General features: G+C 38.3%; 1 protein-coding gene across 17 annotated transcripts in view; it reads right to left on the reverse strand.

The window, feature by feature from the left end:
* Nucleotides 1-24,764, reverse strand: part of Dop2 (dopamine receptor type D2) — a 572,837-nt gene that overhangs the window by 69,009 nt on the left and 479,064 nt on the right. For 13 of the 17 annotated variants that reach the window (XR_004227947.1, XR_004227940.1, XM_031932017.1 and 10 more), the window contains 1 exon segment: nt 10,592-10,676. Coding sequence is in view for 10 of the 17 variants with exons in the window: in XM_031932017.1 (XP_031787877.1) it covers nt 10,592-10,676 (85 nt within the window). In the remaining 7 variants the exon portion in view is untranslated. 17 annotated transcript variants of the gene reach the window in all.

Here is a 24,764-nt window from a genome sequence, read left to right on the forward strand (position 1 = left end):
GTGAAAACCCCGAAATCTCCAAGTACGTGTCGGAGCATCCGCTCATCAGCAAGATAGAAAATTTCGTCGCAGTTTACGATGCTAAGCCAGGCGAGCGTATTCTGTATAAAGATATATGCTTGCTGTATCCTTACATTTGTAAACGAGGCAGATTTCCGCTCGGTCATCCAAAGGTTTACGTCGGCGAGGAATCTGATAAGCTGACGGGTGGCAATCTCAACAATTTTTCGGCCATAGATGGGCTGGTAAAATGTAAGGTTTTACTACCGAGAAAATTGTATCAGCCTCCTTTGCCGACAAAAATGCATGGCAAGCTTCTCTTTGCACTGTGTCGTACATGCTGCGAAGAGATGCGGCAGAGCGATTGTTGCCACTCCGATGCGAGTCACCGAGAGTTCAGCGGAACCTGGGTGGCGGATGAGCTGCGAAACTCAATCGAACTCGGTTATACTATAACTGAAATATTCGTCATATGGCAGTATAGAATGACCGAGTACGATCCGCTCACAGGTGAAGGAAGACTTTTCGCTGGCTACATCGACACTTTCTTGCGATTAAAGCACGAAGCATCGGGGTTTCCAGCTTGGTGCGTTGACGCGTAATCGAAAGCGCGTTACGTTCGCGAGTATCGCGAAAATGAGGGGATATCGCTCGACCTGGAAAAAATCGCGAAAAACCCTGGCCTGCGCACTGTTGCGAAGCTCTGTCTGAACTTGTTCTGGGGTAAGTTCGGACAGCGTGATAATTTAAAACAGACGGTGATTGTCAAGGAGTGCAAAGACCTCCTTAAACTTCTAACGGCCGAGGATAAAGAGGTCTTGAGTCTCCTGCTGGTCAACGAGGAGGTGATGTACGCGAGCTGGCAGTACATCGACGATGCTGTGGATTCTACTCCATATACGAACGTAGTTATAGCAGTCTACACGACAACTCTGGCCCGCTTGAAACTATTTTCGTATTTGAAGAAGCTCGGCAAGCGAGCGCTGTACTGCGACACTGATTAGTGCATATTTGTGTGCAACGAAAACGCACAAGAATACAGGCCCCCGTTAGGCTCGTTGCTCGGAAATATGACCTGCGAGCTCGACGAAGAGAGAACCGAGAATTCGGGAACTAGCGAGGTATCCGAAAAATGTAAAGTCAAGGGTATCTCGCTAAATTTCTCGAATTCTTTGAGAATAAATTATCCTAGCATTAAGTATGATTGAAAATTATTTTAAGCCTGATGAAGAGAATGAATGTATTAATCTTAAGTTTAATTCTATTAAAAGACTGCCAGATGACACTTTCGTCACACGAGAAGAGGTCAAATCGTGTAGCATAGTTCTAAAAAAGCGTAGGTATGTTACTCCCGGGTTATCGCTCCCGTACGGTTACAAAAGTTAAGTATAGTATGTAAGTTTTTTGTGAATAAAAAAAAGTAAATTTAAGAATCTCGTTTTTGTATTAGTTTTTAAGTAATATAAATTGTTCTGCGTTATGTTTAATATATTTATAATAAAAAAAAAGTATTTTAAAATTTTTCTTGTAATTATAACATCCTTCTCTCTCCTTTACCCACTCATCATCGCACACTTATAGGCGAGCCGTACATGCATGCGTATAGACGGCTCGTCCGCGGATGATACTCGTGGCCGCTAATATACGCTTATAAGCGGCCCGCGTGAGTATACGCGCATACGAGGCCCGTGAGAGTACACGCGTATACGCGGCCCGCGAGAGTACACGCGTATACACGGCCCGCGTGCGCGCCTGCCACCGCCGGCGCCTCCGCCGCCCCCGCGGTAGAGGAATAATATTAATAAAAAGCGCTTTTCGGGAAAAGAGCGTTTTAGTGGAAAAAATAGATAAGTGTTGGAAGCATCCTTTTACGGTGTGCATAGCTGGACCGGCAGGAGCTGGAAAAAGCTGGTTTCTGAAAAAATGTCTCGAGCACCTGCTGGAGATGTGCGATGCTTGCTTCGACAGGGTTCTGCTCTACTATACCGAGTGGCACGTGACGTACCGCAGTGAATTCAAAGTTGGCGGGAGTGCTGCTGTACCTATCGATTTTCGAGAGGGACTTTCGCAGCGAAGCGTGGATACGGGAAAGAAAAAATTACTGATTCTCGACGACTTGATGCGAGAATCACCGAACGATATAGTTCTGGATTTGTTCTCGCGTTCGTCTCATCATTTGAATTTGTCGGTCTTTCTAGTGACGCAGAATATTTTTCACCAGGGAAAGTCTCAGCGTGACATAAGTTTAAATTCAAAGTATCTTTTTATATTTAAAAATCCTCGCGACAGAGCTCAGATTCGGCATCTCGCGCGACAAATTTGTCCGGGGTTTCTGCAGGAGGCTTATATAGACGCTACGCGCAGACCTCACTCGTATCTTTTTCTCGATCTATCTCAAGCGGCCGTGGACGAGTATAGGGTTCGCACGTGTATATTCCCAAGCGACGGTAGCTGCGCTGGACACCAAGCATTTCAACAGAAAACGTGTAGCTGTACTGAACGCTCTTTGTCACACGGACGGCCAACAACGTACGGCTCTTTTACGCACAGCCGACAAGAGACTCGTGCGTTGCATATGCAAGTGCGCTTTGAATATTTTGCAAGGTGTAATCAAAATCAAAGACTCGCATAAACGACGACTCAAAAAGCACAAAAACGTGCTGAGAAAATGGACGATTTGCAATAATAAGAAATCTGTCAGCGATTGGCAGAAAAAGAAACGAGTTCTCGTACAGCACTGTGGTGCTTTTTTGCCGCTTCTACTCGCACCTATTATCGGGGCTCTTGTCTCGAAGTTATTTAATTCAGTATCAGCAGCAGCGGAAGTTTAAAATGGATCGTGCGAGAAAAGTGATTATCGTGCCCGAAGATATGTTTTCGCGCATGCAAAACGTTCATCCAGCAGCAGCAACAGCGCCAGTAGTAAACGAGTCGTTTGAAAACTCTGTTCAATCATCACAGTATACCAATGAGCAGTAGTCGATGATTGGAAATAGGAGTGCTTGTACGAGATGTTTACGCAACCTGAGATTGGTACTTTTCCTGAAAAAGTAAAGCCTATACATTAATGAGTGAGCACGTTTGCATAGTTGTGTAACGTGCTCTTTCCACGTTGGTTTGGAGTCAAGCACCAAGCCCAGATTGCGCACGGATGATTCATAGTCGACCCGGGCTCCCCCTATGTTGATGTAGGTGTTAGCAACAGTTGGTAAAACATTAATGTAGTAGGGGGAGCCCAGGACAATTGCCTTAGTTTTCAGGACATTAAGTTTAAGGTGATTTTGTGCAGCCCAGCCCATTATCCTTTCGGCATTAGCTCTCATCTTGTCAGAACGAGAATCGAGCTCCTCAAGGTGGCATTGGCTGTATATTTGCAAGTCATCCGCATAGATTAGATGGGACACATCTGAATCCAGGCAAAAACCAATGTCATTGATGTACAACGCGAACAGCAGGGGACCTAGAACCGATCCCTGCGGGACACCGGTGTTCAGGGGCCGGAAGGTGGAGAGCTCGTCGTTGTTACCAATAACGGCCTGCTTTCTTCCCGTAAGGTAAGATGCAAGCCAGCGGATGACCTGCTTGGAGAAACCGAAAGAGGATAGCTTTCTCAGGAGCCTGACGTGACACACCGTATCAAACGCCTTGCTGAAATCAAATAGAAACAGAAGCGTGACTTTCTTTTTGTTTATGCCAAGCCTGACATCATCAGTCAGCTTAATTAAGCCAGACTGTGTGCTGTGACCGGTGCGGAAGCCTGTTTGTAGGTTGTCAATGAGTAGTCTTGATTCAAGATATTCCGAGACTTGCCTGTGCACCAGCCACTCCAGCGCCTTTGATAAAAAACAGAGGAGAGAAATTGGACGGTAGTCAGTCAGGGCTGTTGGTGAACTGACCTTGTTCAGTGCTCGTACCAGCGACATCTTCCAGGCAGAGGGGAAACGTGACTCGCTTAAGGACAGGTTGAAAATCCGACATAGTAAAGGAGCGAGTACGGATAGTGCCTTTGAAATTACAACCTGTGGGATGCAATCGTTGCCTCTGGCCTAGATGTGGAAGTGCGACACAGCAGCCAAAACGTCCGATTCTGTAATAACCTTGAAGTTGAAATGCTCAGGGAAGTCTAGACTATCGAGGGTACGCAGAAAAACCTCAACTGCAGGAGCCAGTGGATCATTTGAGATGGAACTAAAGTGTTTGTTGAGGTCATCTGTAGAGAAGCGAGAAGGTGATGGTGCTTTAGAGGTGGCGATTCCAAGGTTCTCAAGCTGTCTCCAGATCTCAGCGACATCAGTTTGGGTTGACAGGCGTGAATAATAATAATTCAGCCTGGCCTCCTCAACCTGTCTGTGAGCGTAGTCCCTTGCTACTCTATAATAATATAGATCACAAGGTAGACGAGTTCTGCGAAACCTTCTGTAAAGTCTGTCCCGTTCCGGGCGAGATGATTTATGGCGTTCGTTAAGTTAGCGTTAAGAAGGGTGATGCATTCGTCGAGTGATGACGTAGCGAGAGATAACCAGTCACATGTGCCAAGGAAATCCCTTAGCTTCTCGGCACAGATTGTAGTTTCTGTAAGAGTATGCTTTAGGTACGTAGCGTGGGATCTGTACGTCGAGAGTGGCAGTGATTAGGTCATGTCCGTTGATGAAAGGAGTATCAGTCTTGTAGTGTGATAGCAGGCGATCCTGCTCATCAATTAAGCAGAGGTCAAGCCAGGTGTCGGAGTCCTGTTTATGGTGCGTGGCACCATAAGGGACCGACAATAAGGAGTTTTCCTCAATATAGGCCTTGATGAACTTGGCATCTTCGGATGAGGAGAGTTGGTCAGCGTTGAAATCACCCATAATAACCTTTGTGGAATAGTTGTGCATAAAAGTAGTCAGCTGTTCAATGAAGTTATTATCCTGAATAAAAGGGGCATGTGGTGGACGATACACGACTCCCACAAAGATGGGTGAAACTGCCTTCGCGGAGACCTCACAGAAAAGGTACTCCGGTTTGCCTGGCTTGCCCGACCAAGCTCCATCAGAGGATGATAATACGTTTGCAGTCCGTGAGTGATGTATATAGAGGGCCACACCTCCCCCGTTCCTGTTTCTGTCACGTCTGTAGAGCGTATAGTTTTCCAGTGAAGGGATATAAGTTACCTTCTCGTCAAGCCAGGTTTCCGTCACAGCTATCACGTGAAAGAGGGGACGAGTGGACAAGAAGAGCCTGACCATCTCAATGTGACCCGTAAGAGAGTTAGCATTGAAATGGCAGACTCTTAGACCCTCAGACAGAGTTACCTTAGGAGTGATTGAAGATGTGGTGGACGATTCAGATGGTGGTGATCTACGTGGAATGAGGGATGTGTACTTCAGTTGGTTGTGATCGAGCCTAAAAAATTCTTCAGATCTTCATCCGACGCAATCTTCACAGCACGATCCTCCTTCTTTAGCTTGATGTATATTCGACCATCCCTCACAAACGTGGTGCAGCCGTGCTCTCTTGCAGCCTCCCTCACAGTTTTGCGGAGCCGAAGGACATCAGACGGCAACCATTCGTTGACGTTGGTGAACGAATCCGGAAGCGGTAGTGCTATGCGGGCCTTATGCAGCAATTCGCTAGACAGCTGCGTAGTATGTAGCTTCCGAATCTTGATTTTAGTAGAGATGAGCGAGTGCATGAGCGTCCTGGATAGTGAGACTTTTAGTTGTTACTTTTTGAGTTACTAAATACGCTACTACGACGAGCAACTAGAAGGTGGAGGAGTGAGACATGTCTATTCCGGTTCAACGTATAAGCGCGAACGAGGTGTAGGTGCGTGGCTCGGAGGTTTATTTCACAAAATTCTTTCGTACATCGCTTTCGGTGTCAGAGCCGTGGGCAAAGAGGCTGTGCGCACAGGCATCAACGTGTTGGACGAAGTTGCAAACAACGGCTCGAATTTCAAGGAGGCGTCCAAACATCGTACTAAAGAGTCTGGAAAAAAATTGAAGAGAAAAGCCGGTGAAAAAATAGCAGAAATGATGAAAGGCTCTGGTTATAAATCATGCACAATGCATCGAAGGCGTCAGTTGAGAAAGACACGTACATCGAGTACAATCGGCTCTAGCAAAAAACGCAAACAACATACGGCAGGACAGAACAAGAGAGTCACGAGAAAAACGAAGAAGAGGTCTAAAAAGAGAAGTACTCAGCAGCAGCAGAGTTTGAGAAGTGTTACGGATATTTTTGGTTCTAGACGTATTTAGTTTGGGGTAAAAATGTCATTTTTACATTCTCACTCGACGGAATGTATGTCCAGCGAGCTGGATCTTTTCACGCTTCCAGCCACCCAAACGTCCATTGAAAGCAGCAGCTTTCTGCATTATAAGCCTGTGTCGTCTCTTAGCGACGATGTCAACGCACCATTGGAATTTGTCGTGCTAGCAGGTGGCGAGTATTACTTTGATCTGGCTCACACTATGCTTCATGTTCAAGCTAAAATCGTACCCGCTGACGAGGCTATCGCAACGACCAAAGACCTTAAAGTCGGACCGATCAACAATTTCATGCATTCAATGTTCAATCAGATTGACGTTTTTTTCAATCAGAAAATTGTTTCGCCGCCTAATAACGCCTATCCTTACAGAGCGTACATCGAGTCGCTTCTCAACTACGCTCCAGCTGCTAAAGAGTCACATCTTACAGCGAGTCTGTGGTACGACAATACGAGCGGCGGTTTCGATTCGTCAGCTAATGCGGTGAGCACTGCCACAGCACCTATGATCGTGAACAAAGGGCTGGAAAATCGAAAATATTTTACACAGAATCCACGATACTTTGACATGATTGGACATCTACATCACGACCTCTTCAATCAGGATAAGATGCTGATTAATGGCGTAGAAATGCGCGTACGTCTAGTGAGGAGTAAGGATGTCTTTGGTCTGATGGACGGGACAGCCGATGGAAAATTCAAACTCAGCATCAAAAAAGCTACACTCATAGTTTGCAAAGTAAAAATCAGTCCTGGAGTTTTACTGGCTCATGCGCAAGCGTTATCGAAAACCACGGCTAAATATCCCATAACGAGAGTCGAAGTTAATTCGTTTACTCTTCACTCGGGAATATTGGGCGATTCGATCGACAACGTTATACGCGGTCAGCTGCCTAAGAGAATAATCTTGAGCTGTGTGGAAAACAAAGCATTCAATGGAAACCGTACGTTAAACCCTTTTAATTTTTAACACTTTTATATAAATTATATTTCTCTCTACGTCGACGGCGTACAAATTCCAAGCAAATCTTTGCAGCCACGTTTCACGGGTCTCCACAAACTCTACATTGGCCAGTTTTTGGAAAATGCAGTGGCTCGAAGAATCATCACTTTAGAAGATTTCAGCATACCTTCGTTTGACGAACTAGCGCCGCAATTTCCGAACGTCTTGCTGTGCACCAGTCACGGTATCAAGAAATTGGAGAATAAGAAGAATTTTTGCGCACTGCGTCGAGCCTATCAAATCAGAAGGTGGATACATTCAATCGTTGCCAGTCCTCATCGAAGCGACCCGTACGACATAAATAGCCAAGTTATGTATCAAGCTATATTAGATTACGATCGACTGCAGATGGTGAGATATCACTATCCCGAAAGATTTCGTGCTAGCGACGTTGTGGACGGAATTAAAAAAGAAGCTGATGAGAAAAAAGACGGTGAGGTAGAAGAAGAGTACGTAGATGCACCATCAACATGAATACGCGTCAAATAATCACAGCTATTAGAGGATTAAAAGCCGATTCAATAGGAGTTTACGCTGATAATCACGTTCCGAAATTGCTATCCACACCGACAGCTATTGTAACGAATCGCGACACGTCCAATCAGACAGGATCACACTGGGTTGCCACCTTCATAGATAAAAATGAATGCGGAATTTACTTTGACAGCTACGGAGTTGCACCCGTATCAAAGCATCACCTTGATCGACTCGGAAAAAACTGCGCGCGATTCGACTGGAGTAAAAAACAAGTGCGTCGACTCTAAAGTATGTAGCGAGCACTGCATTATGTTTCTGTAACATATGTGTAGTGGCATTTCTCTGCGAAAATATCTACGTTTTTTTTTATTAGACTTTGTCAAGAATGACGCATTAGCCGTTAAGTTTTATCAAAGGCTCACGAGAAGAATGCAAAATAAAATAATGCGTCATCGCCATCATCGACTATCGCATTCCCACGCACGAGTTCTACAGGACGGGGTTACAGTAATCAGATCTGCACAGCCAAGACCGGATGTTTGTTATCTGAGCAGTTTATAAAAACGTATTAGGTGTGACGGATGCGTTAAACAAAACAGCTTCCATCGATATCAAACGTATCTCGTTTCGCTATGGAATGTAAATACTGTAACGGCCGTTTCTAGAAAGAACTGTCACTCGTTGACGCTCGCTCTCTATCGTCCCATCCTTTATAAAGGAGTCGTGGCGCAGTCGCTAGCCATCAGTCGTATCGAGTCTTGGAAAAATAAACCGATTACCTGCAACTTGTTGTACTGGACGTCGTACGAGCTCAACAAATCAAACTGCAAGCGTGCAACCATATGCCTGGAGTGTTTAATTTGAATTACGGCGGTTACTACAGAGTAGTGTTAAAAATTTGTGCCAATGGATCGCCAACCAAGTATGTGACATTCGACACACACAGCTGGGAATTGATCAAAGATCAGATAAAGGTTATGAGAGAGAGAAAGAGAGAGAGAGAGGCGCTCGGGTCTGCTCGGGATAAAAGGGGGAGGGCTCCGGGTTGGCATAGCGCCGCTTGTATGCGTGATATAGCTTTTGTTTAATAATTATTTATAATTATTTATAAATAAACAAATAAAGGTAGGTCACCATCGATGACAGTCTTTTTGTTTATGACAGTAGCGGTCATAAATCATGTTTATTGCCCTTATCAGCTACTGTTTACATAAACATGGGCTTCTGTTTACATAAACACCTGGCGCCAGCCACGGGACTGGTGACGTCACTCTAGGCCATGCCCAGTCTCTCCATACCAGCCCATATACTACTTGAGAGCAACAACTGATAATTATGCATCCCTGTTGAAAATAATGACGTCATTTTATGACGTCATTGATTGACGTCATTAAATTACGTTAAATCACGTCATTAGATGACGTCATTTGAATCTACCGATTGGAACCTTTTATGACGTCATTATTTTCAACAGGTTGTACTTCCAAGTACTTATACTCTTAAATACTTCAAAATTGATAAAATGGTTGCCTATTTAGGTGTTACCATTCGGATAGTAGTACCGAAAATGGGGGCTAATGTCCAGAAAATTAATAATTTTTCATAATTTTACTAAACAAAAAATAATTAAAAAACAATATTTCTTTAGCGTTAGCCCTCATTTTCCGTACTACCATCCGGATGGTAGCGCCGCTATAGGCAACCATTTCATAAAAGGTTCCAATCGGTAGATTCAAATTACGTCATCTAATGATGTGATTTAACGTCATTTAATGACGTCAGTCAATGACATATAGATAAAATTTCGAAATATAGACACCTATTAAACAAAAACTGTAATTGTTAGAAGCTTGAAATTTGGCATGATACTTTGGACTATAGAGTAGTACATTTTTCTAAACTATCAATATAATAAAGTAATTTTTTCAAAAGTTATTAACGAATTTCGATTTAGACGAATCCTGTGGTTTTTTCCAATTTGCAAGTAAACTAATAGACTTATAGGGGTGCTCTCGCTGACTTTTTTGTAGATAATTAAATAATAAACAACTTTTACTCAAGACCTTTCCCGCTAAAATCAATACTTTTCGAACCGCTGAGGAAAATGTGAAAAAAGTGCCGAAATCGAAATTTAATTGTTCATAAAAAAGTTAGCGTACAAAATTGGTGGTTGTCTTCTAAATATTATTGTTCTACATACTTTTCTTGACTATTTCCAATAATAAAATTGCTATCAGGAATTTTTGCAGCGAAAAAACCTAAATTGACTGGCCCATATCCCGAACTAGACGTCACGTGTGCACATGAGACGGTTTCGACGGCGTGGTCTAATTCTGGCTCTCCTTGCAGTATCGTGTGCTCACGGTACTGCCTGGATCGGAAGCTTGAGTAGAACTGCCAGCGACGCCGCGCGGTCGTTCTTATAAAACCCCGCGGCGTGTTTGTGTGCGCTGCGCCCGCGGCCTTGCGCGTTACGGCTGAATCGCTTGTCGTGCTGACGCGGCCGGCGCTTATGCGGACTCGCCATCTGATCGTTGCGCGCGCGCTTACTTCGAGTCGTGCGGACTCGCCTTCATGTTGCGCGGTTAACTTCGCGTCGAGAGTGTTGCGGCCGCCTTCGCGTATGTCTATGAACGAGACTCTTGTCTCATTGCACTGGTTCGACCTTGTAATAAGTCCAAGCTCAGAAAAAGGTTAGCTTTTGAATTAATTACATTTCTTTTGATTGCGTTTGAATCTGCGCGCTTACTTATTTACGAATTTTTAAGTGTTTTTAAAGTAAATTTTGAACTAAGGATTAAGAATAATGGAATTTTTATATTTTTACTATATTTGACGTATGAATAATTATGGTATTATCTTACCAGATTTGGTTTACATCTAAATGCTCGTTGATAACGTCTTCGCATTCTTCGAGGACAACATGAACACAGTATTCTTGTAAAGGCTCTGTAATGAAAAACATTTATTAACATATAGTTTTGCGAATTTCATTAGTAATCTTTACAAATAATAAGGCCATATGTGTTAAAATTGAACAATTATACCGAAGACTAATTCCTTAACGTGCAAAGAGAAAATGTTCACGCTTAAGGGGAAAACCACTCCTGGACCTGAAAGAAATATTTATGATAGAAAATTGCAAATTTGTTTTATATACAAAAAGGTGGCATAATAAGCAGAAAATAAAAAGAAATGTTCAGCATTTTTATCGCCAAATATTTTCTAAGCATTTAAATAAAAATTCTTGCATTCATACCCAAACTACAAATATACAAACTATTCTCCTAGAATAGCCCAAAAGAACCACTTGTTCACATGGAATCCTACCGTCAGTGAAAAATTTCCAAAACATTGCATTAAGTGCCAAAATTTGTGAGTGGGTGTGATAAATGATTAAGAATGGTAAAAGTAGAGGTAATATTACCAAATATTAAAATTTAAAATTAATTTTTAGCATAAGAAATAAGTGTTAATGCTAAATAATGATGAATCAACAATAATAATTAATTAAATTAATTCAATTGATCATTAATTCAAATTTTTTCCTAATTATTATGAATAGTATTTTAAAATTATTTTTAATAGCGTTAAAAATTTTACTTGGTTAGTTTTGCATGATAGCAGAATTATATGGCATAATCTGTTTTTTCCTAATACGGTCTTATTCTTGTTTTTGAATTTTAGTGCATGTATTTTGTGTGATAATTATAATTTTGTTTACAGGTTAAATATATTATTCTGTTCATTTATTTGCATATAAAACAATATTTGAATTTTTAACTTATGAATTATTTTAATTATTTTAATACTTCAATAAAAAACTCTTATAGTTTATTTGAAATACTTGATCATTGCAAATAAATGCATCGCATCTACTTTTGTAGAAATGTTTATCAATTTAAATAGTGTAATTCACTTTAAAATATTATGACAATTAATTAATGAATTGAATAATGATCATTCTTTATGGTAATATAATGTACTGTTCATATTATATACTTTGGCATTCTTACATGTATAACGCCTGTGCAACTGCATTCGTGCACTCATACAGACGACGCACTATGGGGTATTTCGACTTTTCGTGTTTCATAATCAAATAGCTCCGTATCCAGTCAGTCGATCAATCTAAAATTTTTGGAAGGTGATATCTAAACTATCAAAAATCACAGAAAAATAAGCAGAAAGGTTGATGTTGACTGTATGGCCCAGAAAAATTCGTTAAAGTTGATGGTTTTCGCAAAAAACTTACAAAAGTCACCGTAGAACAATGGATTTTTTTATTTAATGCTTGTAAACACTATTTTTATGTATTTTTTAACGCTGAATTAGAATCTGCCTCTTGAAATTTTGGAGGATTTTTTTTTCATCCAAAAAATAGGAAAAAACTTATAGAATCGTCAAAGGTCTTTTATGACTCCGTAGGATTTGTTCTCATTCTATACAGCTATAAAACTATGACAATATTTGTTTGATTATATAAACTATATAGTAAATACATCATATGACCCGCATTTGCGCACAAACGGGAGTGTTTTAGCGAAAATAGAAAACAAGTTTTTGCAGGGTTTTGAGATTGTATACATTGCCATTCTCATGTTTGTGTATGCATATATATGAATGGGTGTGTGTGTGTGTGTGTGTGTGGACTAACTTTTGTAGATCATCTTTGCACGTCAGCTGTTGATTGGTCGATCGTTGCCACGTTTTATTGGATCTCACAACTCCTTTAATCGTCACCGAGGCTTTAAAAAGCCAGGAAAAGATCCACGGAGCGTCTTTTGTATGAGTAACCTGTTGCCGTGTAGCTGTACCTGGACAGCGAGTAAGAGTGCTATATCTCTGTACGCATCGTCTATTGAGTGCGTAGAAAACACTCAAACTCTGTGTGCAAGATAAAGTAAAACTCCTTGTTTTCCGGATTAAGAGTTTGTATCGTGCAATAGGCGGAGGGCTTGTCGATAGCAGACTGGCGCTAATAGGAAACTATAGAGCAACTAAGATTAACCATACATTAATTTGCCACGAACACATCGTGTAGCCTCAAGATTTAATCTACGTCTATCGTGCAACGAAGGAGTTCGTTAACATCCACCGTACGTCAAATATGATTGTAAAATAAGTTAATTATAATCTTACAAGGTAAAATGTTGGCAATTATAAGTTTGGTCTCTACCCTGGCAGAAAATAACCCAACAGTTGTTTATGGTTGTCCAAAGAACCTGCTAAAACCGTCACTTTGGGCAACACAGTTTACTGTTGGTAAGCATTTCTACTGGGGCATAAATATACGCTGATGAATGTAGAGAAATCAGTTTTATATGTGTCAAGCACCAAGCATTAAAGTTCAGCAGGTGAGATAAGATCATCTGACTAGTGGTTATTAAAAAAAGGTTACAATTTTCAAAAATATTATATCAATGCACACTTGCCGTCCCGTCGTCTTATAGTCTACGATGTGTACTGACTTAAAACAACTTATTGATTACTTAACGATCATTCCCTACACAAATATGCACATTTATCGCATTTTTAATGAAAACAGAAAAATTCAATAAAACACTTCATCCGTACGCAAAAGTTTATAATAAAAAAAAGAATCGTAAAGCCAATATGATTTCAAAAATACTTATTATTTTTGCAAATTATTGAATTTGGCTTAAGATTTTTTCTTTGCGATAAACTTTCACAAATATATTCAAAGATTTTTACAATAAAGCAAAGCTCCTTTCAGATTATAACAAAAAAGTTGTAATTTTAATATTTTAACAGTTATATACACCTTAATAATAACAATTAGAATGTTTCGTCAATAAACTATAAGGCGACGGGACGGCAAGTGTGCATTCGAACAATATTTTTGAAAATTGTAACCTTTTTTTAATAACGTTTTTTTAAAATAATTTCTCGATTTGATGGTTTTGAGCGCCAAGTATCAATTGCTGGTCGTCGGAGCAGCTCCGGCAGTCGGCGTTGCGGCGCTTGCCAATTGTGGCGAACCCTGCTGCACTAATATGTGAAGGCTGACCGAAACCGCTGTAACGGAAGAAGAAGCAAGACCTTGTCGTTCATTGTCGACTTATTCCGAAGAAACAAGGGTATGAGGTCTTAGAGAGAGCATATAGTTGCCGTTGAGGAGGCTGAAGTACGAGTCGAACAACTATAGATGTGGAGGTCGGTATTGCAGGGGACGGGGTCGTAGTCGAGCTCAAGCGGTGAGAGCTCGTGAAGTTGAATACGAGCTTATAGATTTTCCGTAGATCGCTGTGTCGAACTCGCTCTTCTCTGTTGTGACAGTCCTGCATGTCCTGAAGCGATTGGCCGGTGCCCAGTTTCCAGTCCACCGATATGAACCAAGGGTCACAAGATGTTCGCTGATGTAGAGTACACTGTTGTTTACTCTCTGGATTCACACGTCGTGTTTGTGATGATCCACGCGAGTGCTTGCGTCGAGTCTTGGCAGGTGTTCAGTGCCTAAGTATTAGACACATTAATTTTGTCGAGAGGTACACTAGCGGTAGCGCGAAGGTTCTTTGATAACGCAAGAGTTTGTGAGCACCACGCAGCTCCGAAACACCACTGTTTTAGGCTATGTTTATGTTTACACAAGGCCAGACGTACTCTGCTATTGCGTGTGCCTCCGTTCCTCTCAAACAAACACAGATGCACGTTTGTAAACGATGCAAGAGAAACTAGATAAAGATAACTAGACAACTTCTAGCTTAAACTGTGTATTTTTGGTAAAAAAAAAAAAATATATATATATATATATATATATATATATATATATATATATATATATATATATATATATATATATATATACAACTTGTCTCAATAGATTTAAGTTCAGTAGATCAAAATTTGTAAGTCGCATAGTTTTTTTTTCAAAAAATATTATAAATATTGAAAGAGGCAAAGATTTTATCGCTAAAATCGCAAAATTGGCCTTTTTTCCTTGAATTTTGGGGCCCCCGAAAACTATTGTGGGCCTTCCCAATATTTTTCTTTTATTCCACATAACTCAAACCATACCTTAACCAAATTTCATCCAATTCCGTTTACTCAATCGTGAGATATTAGGTTTTAATACAAAAAAATTTTGTTTACACCGTGCGCCGGAGATTCCACTTGACGGTCCTTAGCTTGTACTTATCTCTGTGGTATGGATCTGAAATCAAAGGGCTCTTCGGCGTAACTCTACCACAAGGGATATGTCACTACGCAAATAGGCACTGCGTGGATTAGTTCCGGAGTCTTTAAAGCCTTGGTACCGATGCAAGCAGTTATGAAATTCAGATGAAGAAGATCGTGGTAGTCCAATCATAATTCGTCACACCAAGGATTGACGAGTACGCTTTGCAGTCGTTGTTCGCGCGCGAGGAGTACTGACACAAAAGTCAGAGCACTCGCTCCGATTTTCGGCGCTCAGTTGTGCAATGTCGCAATCAGATGCACCTGCGATCCATATGCACTCTCTACGTGCTCACACAGTTGCCGGTTCACAGGATCTACAAATATTGTAACGGTTCGGACTTGTGTACACTGCGAGCGAAGCACGCAGAAAAAATATTGCGTACATCAAAAACGTGATCAGCGCCGAAACAATCAGTGAGCAGCAGCAGCAGCGGCGGACTGGAGGGGGAAGCGACAGGCTTAGCGCAGTAACACCTCAGGAAATAAAAGGCGCCTCATCCAGTTCCTTAGCCTCATTCACTCGACCGAGCTCAAACAAAACGGAGGAATACGGCTTCCTCTCCTAGTAGAATTTAGTCAGAGCAACTTTTTTTGAGGGAGTTAAGGTGCTGGTAATACGTCCAGTTCCTTATACTTGCGGTTTTAAATCAAATTAAAAATTTAAATGTAAAGTAAAACGTAGCGAACAATAAAACTATTTGTATTTTATAAACATATATATTTAAAATTTGTTTATATTTAACATCTGTGTAGTACGACATCTGAGTTAGTCCTCTGAAGTCCTCTGAAGGTTAACTATACGAAACTTTTCGTGAAACGAAACATTCTAGAAATACTACGTCTCTGGAGAAAGTTCCAGTTAAGACGAGTATCTCAAACGTAATACATCTGATTGAGTGAAAATTCTTAAATGAATGCAAACATAAATCTCTTCTCAGGTATAACCGCCTTGGCTACAATACGTTAGTCAAGGACGAAATACTTAGACATCGCTACTCATCTCTACTTTCTTATAGTACATAATAATCTTAGAGGCAATAAGTCCTTTGTATTATAAAATTTTTGTATTATAAAATTGTGTTATAAAATTTTTGTCAGACTACAATACTTCAAGGACACTACGTCTTTGAAGCAAATTATAGATAAGGAGAGTATCTTAAACAGTAATACATCTGTTTAAAAGAAAGACCTAAAATAAAATTCGAACATAACCAAGTACAAAATACTAAGAATTGATAACACATAAATTGAATTTCAAAAATAGAAGAGATTCAAATACCACGACATCCAGAATCATTAAAGAATATTCAAGTAGAGCTCAGTCGGAGCGTTTTACTATATAATTGAATAGTATAAACGTGGGACATTACAAAGTAAAAAATATGTTAAATTTTGACAACAAGTCGTTTGTTTATAAACGATTATAGGGATTGTAATGATAATCTCTAAAAAAAACTTAACTTAAATAACAAGGTTAGGCGCGTTTGATGTTTTGCATATCATCATGCATGTCAATAATTTTTTTTATAGTGAAATTACAGATTAAAAAATAACTAAGATCAATTAAAAAAAACAAGTTTACAATCATATTATTTTATTTATAATACGACAAACAAAAAATAATTACTATGTTTAATTAAGGGCTAAGTCAAATGATTGGTAATTTAAACTTAAGTAATATAATGATCAATTACAAACAACTCTCAAGATACACTGAAAAAAAAAACAAAGTTAGGGTTATCGGAGAGTCTGGTAGCCAGTACCGGACATAATCCATAGGCCAGAGTATATGAATTTTCGAACTCGTGCTACCGCATCTACATTGTTCGTAAACTAGAAAATTACCAATAATAGATAATATGATCAATAAATGCAGTATAACCGGAAGCAAACTTTTTATTTCTTGTTAAAAACCTGGACTTTTTAACAAATATTTTTGTTGGAAACCATAGTTTTACTTAGAAAACATACTGATAAGCCAACAAAACTCAGGAACACGAACATAAGCATTTTTTTCTGTATCATGAAAAATCCGAACACCAATATAGAAGTAAAATATTAATTAATTGTCTGATTAATTGTCTGATAGTCTCCGGCTATAAGTTCACTTCATCTTCAAAACTTCTCCTCCTTAGGGATTGGGGCAAACAGGAAGTTGATAGAAATTAGACCGGAAGTCGACGGCAAATTGACCGGAAGTTAACCGGAAGTGAGCCGGAAGTAATCGAAAAAACAAAATGACCCGGAAGTGACCGAAAATAACCAGCAATAAACCGAAAATATACTAAAAATGAACAGGAAGTGACCAGAATGATGTATATTTGCTGAAGTGCTCCTAAGAAGTAAATCGAAAATTTATCAATAAATAATAATTAATAAAAAGTTTAAAAAGTTTGAAAAGTATTATTCATAACTAAGAATAATGTTGATGAATAATATTTACGATTTCTCGACGTCGGTGGGAATATTTGTAACAAAAAAATCAAGTTTAATGATTTTTTGGCGATGATCCAAGTGACACAATTTATTTCTATAAGTAAACATGTATTTAAATAATTTATCACTAAGCTTTGAATTTTTAGTCAATAATGGACATTTCGGAATAATTTTCTCCTACATTGTCTATCTTTATTTTGATGTTTGCTACCTCTGTAATTTTTTTTGGAATGCTCCAAGCAATTCATAAGCTTTGCCACAGGCTATAAATATGAATTTTAATCATTTTAGCACAAATTTATGGATATCTTCATTTTTAGCCAAAGATACAGGGTCTCTGCTATTCTGGGACCCATACAGGAACTTTTGCACTATAAAAAGGTATCTTCATGAATTTTTTGGTGGTCGTAGTCCGGATCGAACTCTTACTTTCACCAATATTAAAGTTTAAATGGTTTTTAAGATAGGTATTATATACAGGGTGGGCCATTTTAATCAAACCAGTCTAATAACTCCTAAATTAAGCCATGAACAGAAAAATTGTTCAGATGAAAGTTGTCCAGGATCAAGGGGGACATCATTTTGTGCAATTAGTTTTGACCTTGAACTCAAATTTCAAGGTCATTTGAAGGTCAAATTTTTTTTAAAATAGGAACCCCTATTTTTGATAGCAGATTCGGAAAGAACAGGAAATTTTACGTCCGCAACGTCCGAAAGTCAACATCCTCTAAAAGCTCTGGCAGTCGATCTCTGAGCAATGCCAAATAGCTATTCTGGTTAACATTTTGACCGAAAAAATATGGCCTAATCAGGTAACCATTAATGATCCCACACCACACCATTAAACTCCATCGGTTTTGATGGTCAATAGCCCTGTATCAGTGGGGATTTACAGGTGACCAGTAGTGACTAATGTGCCTATTTAATTGACCATCACTGCGAAATATAGCCTCGTCAGAAAACATAACAAATCTGAAAAAATCGGGATCATTTTGTAAAACTCCTAAAGCCCACTGACAAAAGTTAATACGCATTAGAAAATGGCGTGGCCTCAGCTCATGAAATAATCTTATGTGGTAATCGTGATAGTGGAGATTATTGAGAATTCTCAATGCTGTTCTTCGTGGTATACCGATTTCTCTTTCAATTTGTCGACTACTAATTTGTGGATTGAGATGAACAGCTGCTAAGGCGGCTATAACATTAGGATCATTTTCGTTGTATTCGTGGTGTCTGCGTTGACGACGAAGATGTCCAGCACGAGCTCTTCGAAGTAATCTGAGTAATGTGTCGTGAGTAGAACGCCTTCTTAGAGGAAAGCGTTCAGCGTAGAGTCGCACCGCGGCTCTGGCATTGTTATGGGTTTCGCCTAAGATCATTATCATATCAACAATTTCATTGGATTGATAATCGCCCATGTTGAAAATTTTGTTTATAATAAGAAAAACTATTTTATTACATTCACTCTTTATTGAAATTGAAACTAAACCAAAAGTGACAACAAAAAAAGGAGGAATTTTCAAACTGTATAATTTTTAAATCAAATTTGTAACTTCTTATTTTCTTACGTTAAGACATTATGATGTAAATTGAAGACAGCGTGAGAACAATCATTACAATTCATATAAAATTTTTTTTTTAATATTACAAAAGCAAAATGCTGTTTAATATTTTATCTTAAATAATGTATTATTTAACATCCTACCTTTATTGTTTAACCATTTTTTACGCTTTTGAAACGTTAAACTTTTACATGACTCTGCTTCGACCGTGAATAAATTGACAACATTGATTTTTAACGTTCCATTTCCCACTCCCATTAAGAACTCAGATATTTAAAATTACATAAAAGTACATTAACTACGATTATTCTATCAGAAAATGCGATTAAATAGCAATTACAGTATTTCTTAACATTTGACCTTGAAATGACCTTGTGAAGGTCATGAAAAAAATTTTGAAATACCGTTTCGGACGTAAAATTTCCTGTTCTTTCCGAATCTGCTATCAAAAATAGGGGTTCATATTTAAAAAAAATTTGACCTTCAAATAACCTTGAAATGTAAGTTCAAGGTCAAAACTAATTGCACAAAAAGATGTCCCCTTTGATCCTGGACAACTTTCATCTGAACAATTTTTCTGTTCATGGCTTAATTTGGGAGTTATTAGACTGGTTTGATTAAAATGGCCCACCCTGTATATATATATATAAAAAATCTCTAAGTTATCTTTCGTCTCGAATTTTGCCCGCATAACTCCTGATACACGAAAATATATGTATATGAAGTTGTATAAGTTCAAGTTCAGGAATCACCCAATATCTTTCCGTGAGGTATTGGGTTAAGTGGTAAGGGTAAAGTAGGGTTAAGGTAAAATGCTTCTGTTGCAGTTGGTTTTAGTGCTGAGTTGCTTATTTGGCAGACTAGCATGTTTAAAAAAATAACCCTATTAACCCCATTACCGCCATTGGCTTGTGTTGCAGTTGATTTTAGTACCGAGTTTCTTAATTTAAGTAAAGATGCCAGGTGAGTCAAACAGAAAAACCGGTTATTCTCATTTGGGGTTTTCAGTTGACTTACCTATCATCTTAACAAGTATGATTTAGTTAGGGGAATTTTAAAATAACTCAGTGTTAAAGTAGGAGCTTAGACGTAAAACAACATGTTTCTGGCGAAATGTCCCTACTGGCTAAATGTCCTATTAACAAATTGTCCTACTGGCGAAATGTCCCTGCTGGCGAAATGTCTCTCCTGATGAAATGTCCTTCTTTACGTAAAACGTCCGAATACGTGACTCATACATCCTTTCATATATACCAACTCTCTAGAAAGTGCAAAAAAACGTAAGTTTATTTTTTTCGAAGAAAAAACCTTCGAAATAAAAGGCCTTCGGAAATAAAGTTTACGAAAAAAAAATCTTTGAAAAGAAAGTGATTCGAAAAAAACTCTTCGCGAAAAAAATCTTTTCGAAAAACGTATTCAAAATTAACGTCCTTCAAAAAAGTCGTTTCGAAATAATATCTGGATACGCGCCAATTTAAATTGATTATTCAATCACTGATTCGTGAAAATAAAGGCACTAAAATTTTAGTAAACAAATAGAAAAATATAATGTTTCAGTATTATTTAGTAAGCAACGTAAAATTTTTATATTATTAATCAAGTTATCTATGCATAAAATTTTTCATCACTGGCGAAAACATTGATGTGATTTTGTTATGTATTAAAATTTTATAGTTTTCTGCGTCAATTCGTCACTATCGATGTGACATTATAAGACAAATTTATGCTGCAAATCATTTAAATCAATTGATTAGTGCACAAATACTTGATAAAAATGAAAATAAAAAAGAAACATTGTTGGCTGTTGTAGGACAATTTATATTACATTAATGATACTATAGATTAGATAGTTATAGATACTTATTTTAAAAAGACTTAGAAATTAATCTAATTCTAAAAGTCAATTAACCATATACTTGAATTCAACAACATTTCAAAATTTTACTCCATTTTTGATAAGCAATCTACAGTTAACTTTCAGAGGTTGTCTAAAATTTAACCTATTCATAGACATAAAGAATACATTCAAATACTTTTTTCTTGTTTAAGTACAAACAGACACTGGATTTGGTACAAAGATAATGTAATACGAATTTTTGATAGTATTAACAAAAAATGTCTTGATGATGATCATACAATTTTTATTGATAGGCTGTTTTCAAATAAAGATAATTTACGCATATCTTTTGAACAAGCACAGTATTGCACTAATTATTATGATTTATTTATTTATTCTATAATTTAACGGGCGAAGCGCCCTTTACAAAAATACTACAGGTAATAAATACAAGTATTGAGAAAGAGAAAACAAATGACAAATACTTAATTTAATGCGAATGTACAAAAATAATACGGAATTACATACATCTAGCTAGTAGGCCAGCGGTAACGAGCAAATAGAGGATTTAAATTGAAAAACAGACTCCTTACTTTGGACGTTATTCGGAAAAGAATTCCATTGGCGTTTCATTCGGTTAATAGAGCTGTAGAACCCGAGATTAGAGGAGAAGGTGCCTTCACAAAGATCACGAAAGTTCCTTAACGGATACGCAACCGTTCGACTAACGAAGAGATCATAGTTAGTTAGATCACGAAAAATCTTGAAGGTCATAACGCAGTCACGGAGATGAAACGTTGAGTCCACCGTTGGGATGTCGCACCCCTCTGCGATTTCTGAGTAGTCGTGACAAAATATATGTAAGGGTTTACCCATTTTAAAAGCAATATATTTAAGGAAAGAATGACATACCGATTCAAGTTTATCAATTAGATATTGAGAGTGTGGTTGCTAAATCTTTTGACAGTATAGAAAATGAGAGGGTACCAGTCTTATATAAATAAATGATCGCAGAGGGGTCTGAGAAATCAACGGTGGATCTTTTAATGAAGTCCAGCATTCGGAGGGACCCGAACACGACCGCGTCAGTTTGCTGTGTATAAACGTCAATGATGAGTCAAAGATCACACCAAAATCCTTGACCGCATCAACTCTCTGCAGCCTAGATCCATTAATGCAATAATAAAAGAAAAGCAACGACTTGCTCTTGGAAAATGAAATCGCCGAGCATTTATTGGCATTCAAAGATAGGCCGTTCTAAACTTACCAGGCCGCCAGTGTATCCAAATCCCTCTGAAGCCTTACGGAGTTATCCGCCGATCGAACATCCATAAACAATTTCATATCGTCCGCATACAACAAAACCTGCGCAGTACTGAGTTCGGGAACAAGGTCGTTAACGTATAAGCAGAACAATAAAGGTCCCAGGTGGGAACCTTGCAGAACTCCGGATGGTACGTCCACGGGAGACGACACTGCCCCGTTCACTCTTACCACTTGCGAACGGTTGGTTAAATAGGATTTCAGAAGATCTAACAATTTCCCGCGTATACCAAAGTTGAAAAGTTTCGAAATAAGACGGCTGTGATTGACGGAGTCAAACGCTTTTGACATATCGGTATAAACAGCATAAGTTTGCTCATGGTTACAAAGAGACTCTGATAGGAAATTGTTTAATACAAGGAGATTAGTAAGCATGGAGCGCACTCTTAGAAAGCCGTGCTGCTGTTAAGCGAATTTAGATAGAAGAGAGTTGGACAGTTCTAATGCCAGATAGGCATCAAGAATCTTGGGAATGCAGCTTAACGTGGATATTGGTCGATATTTTCCTACGCTATGCCTATCTCCATTTTTATAAATAGGTACGACAAAAGAATATTTTCATAAGGTAGGGAAATAGCCAGAGCTAAGCATGGACTCAAAAATATGAACAATCGGACGCTCCAATAATGACCAACATCTCTTTATAAAGTACGGTGGAATACCATCAGGGCCGCCATTGATGTTATCGTCCAAATTGGCTACTATACTACGTAAGGTTTCTATGGACAGTACCATGTAAGATAAACTAACCAGGCTCATCATTGACTGAATCTCACGCAGAGAATCCGTTCTATAAACGGAGCTAAAATACAAAGAAAAAAGATTGGATACTTCAACATCACTGGCGGCCCTAGTGGGTCCATGGTACATTTTAGACAGAATACTTGAATCATTTCTTAAGTTTTTAATGAAGGACCAAAAGCAGCATATTACGCTTCAAGCCTAATTCAACCGAAGAGATATACGCACGATACTTAGATCTAGATAACCTCACACACACCGCTTGCAATCTTTTAAATTCGATTTCGTCGCGCTTGCAATTCGACGATTTCCATGTGGTATGAGCAATTTTCTTTTTACAAATCGCGTTGATCAATTTCGAGTTGTACCATTTCGGATACGAACTGAGAGACTGCTTTGTGATATATACGTGTTGGTCAATTACACCATTAAAAATTTCATAAAATCTGGCTATACTAGAGTCAGGATCATATAAGAAAGAATTCAAAACAGTCGCCCAGTTCTCCTCCCAAAGACGAGCCCTTATTGCCTCAAAATCCGCAGAGTAAAATTTACGCTTACAAAACTTAAGATTACAGGACGCAGCCGGCGCTACACTAATATTACACGAAAACATGCCGGGAACATGGTGATTATCACAGGGCAGAATGTCTTCATTGAAGTCCAGCGGTGAGATGAAATCCTTCTGGGCAAAGAGCAAGTCCAAAGAGTATCCTTTCTTCGGATGATGCTGGAAGTGCTGGACCAGATTCATGGAAGTGGAGTAGTCGCAACAATAAGTTTATGGAAGGAAAGAGAGATTCTAATAATGAGTTGCTCAATCACATTATCAACATGGACAAGTTCAGCCTGTAGAAACTTCTTGACTCCAATCAGGACTTCTCCACCCCTCCGGACTCCATGCGATGACAGTATATATATATATATATATATATATATATATATATATATATATATATATACACTAGTGGGGCCGCCCCCCTGCTCGCTTCGCTCGCCAATCCCCCGTTTGAGTGTCTGTGTGATTTTTGTTTTCAAAATTTAATTTTCATGATCTGATAATTACGTTCTGGTTAGTTAAGAATGAAAATGTATCAGGATAATACAAACGATGAACTAAGAGATAATAAAATTAAATAAAATAATTGTAAACTTTCTATCATTAATCAATAAACATTAATAATGCAATGATTATTTTTATTTTATAAATATAACAATACTGTCCAATTGTTAAGCACAAAAAGATAGTATACTACAAATCTACAAAGTATTACACGTGTAATATACTTATAATCAAATCTATTACGCATTAACATGTTGTTATAGCATTAACAAATCATGCTTAAATTAAATATGTATTTCAGTATGTCAGTTATAATTATTTTTATCCGTAAACCTTTTGAGACAAATTAAACATTTGTACTTTTATTAATACTATGCGCTCGCATGTTAATCGTCAAATATTGTTTATATTTAAATTTTTTTGAGCAGATTTCATATTCATAAATTCGCCATTTATATGTACATTTATATGATCAACACTTTTTCAAATAATTTTTTTTTACAAAAATCATACATAAATTTTGTATGTTCTATATGAGCATCGACAGGATTTTGTAATCGTAAAAAGTATATAAATTAAAAGAATTATATAAACTTTATAATTCTTGCTATATATATATATATATATATATATATCTTCCTATATATTATATAACAACCAACTTCTGTTTTTAAATGTCCTTTGTGCCGTTTTTCACGACGGTTCTGATGTCAAAAGAGAGTATATTGTAGACTTCAAATGCGCCTGCCGCTGAGTAAAGCCAAATTTTACCGCGCAAGTTAAAATAGTATAATTTTCTTTTAGAAAAAATTTATAAATGCGACCTTAGCGCGTACGAATCCTTCATTACGTCTTGTCATTTTTTCCTGGAAAGC

This window comes from Nasonia vitripennis, assembly GCF_009193385.2.
Source record: "Nasonia vitripennis strain AsymCx chromosome 1 unlocalized genomic scaffold, Nvit_psr_1.1 chr1_random0006, whole genome shotgun sequence".
Taxonomy (NCBI): Eukaryota; Metazoa; Arthropoda; class Insecta; order Hymenoptera; family Pteromalidae; genus Nasonia; species Nasonia vitripennis.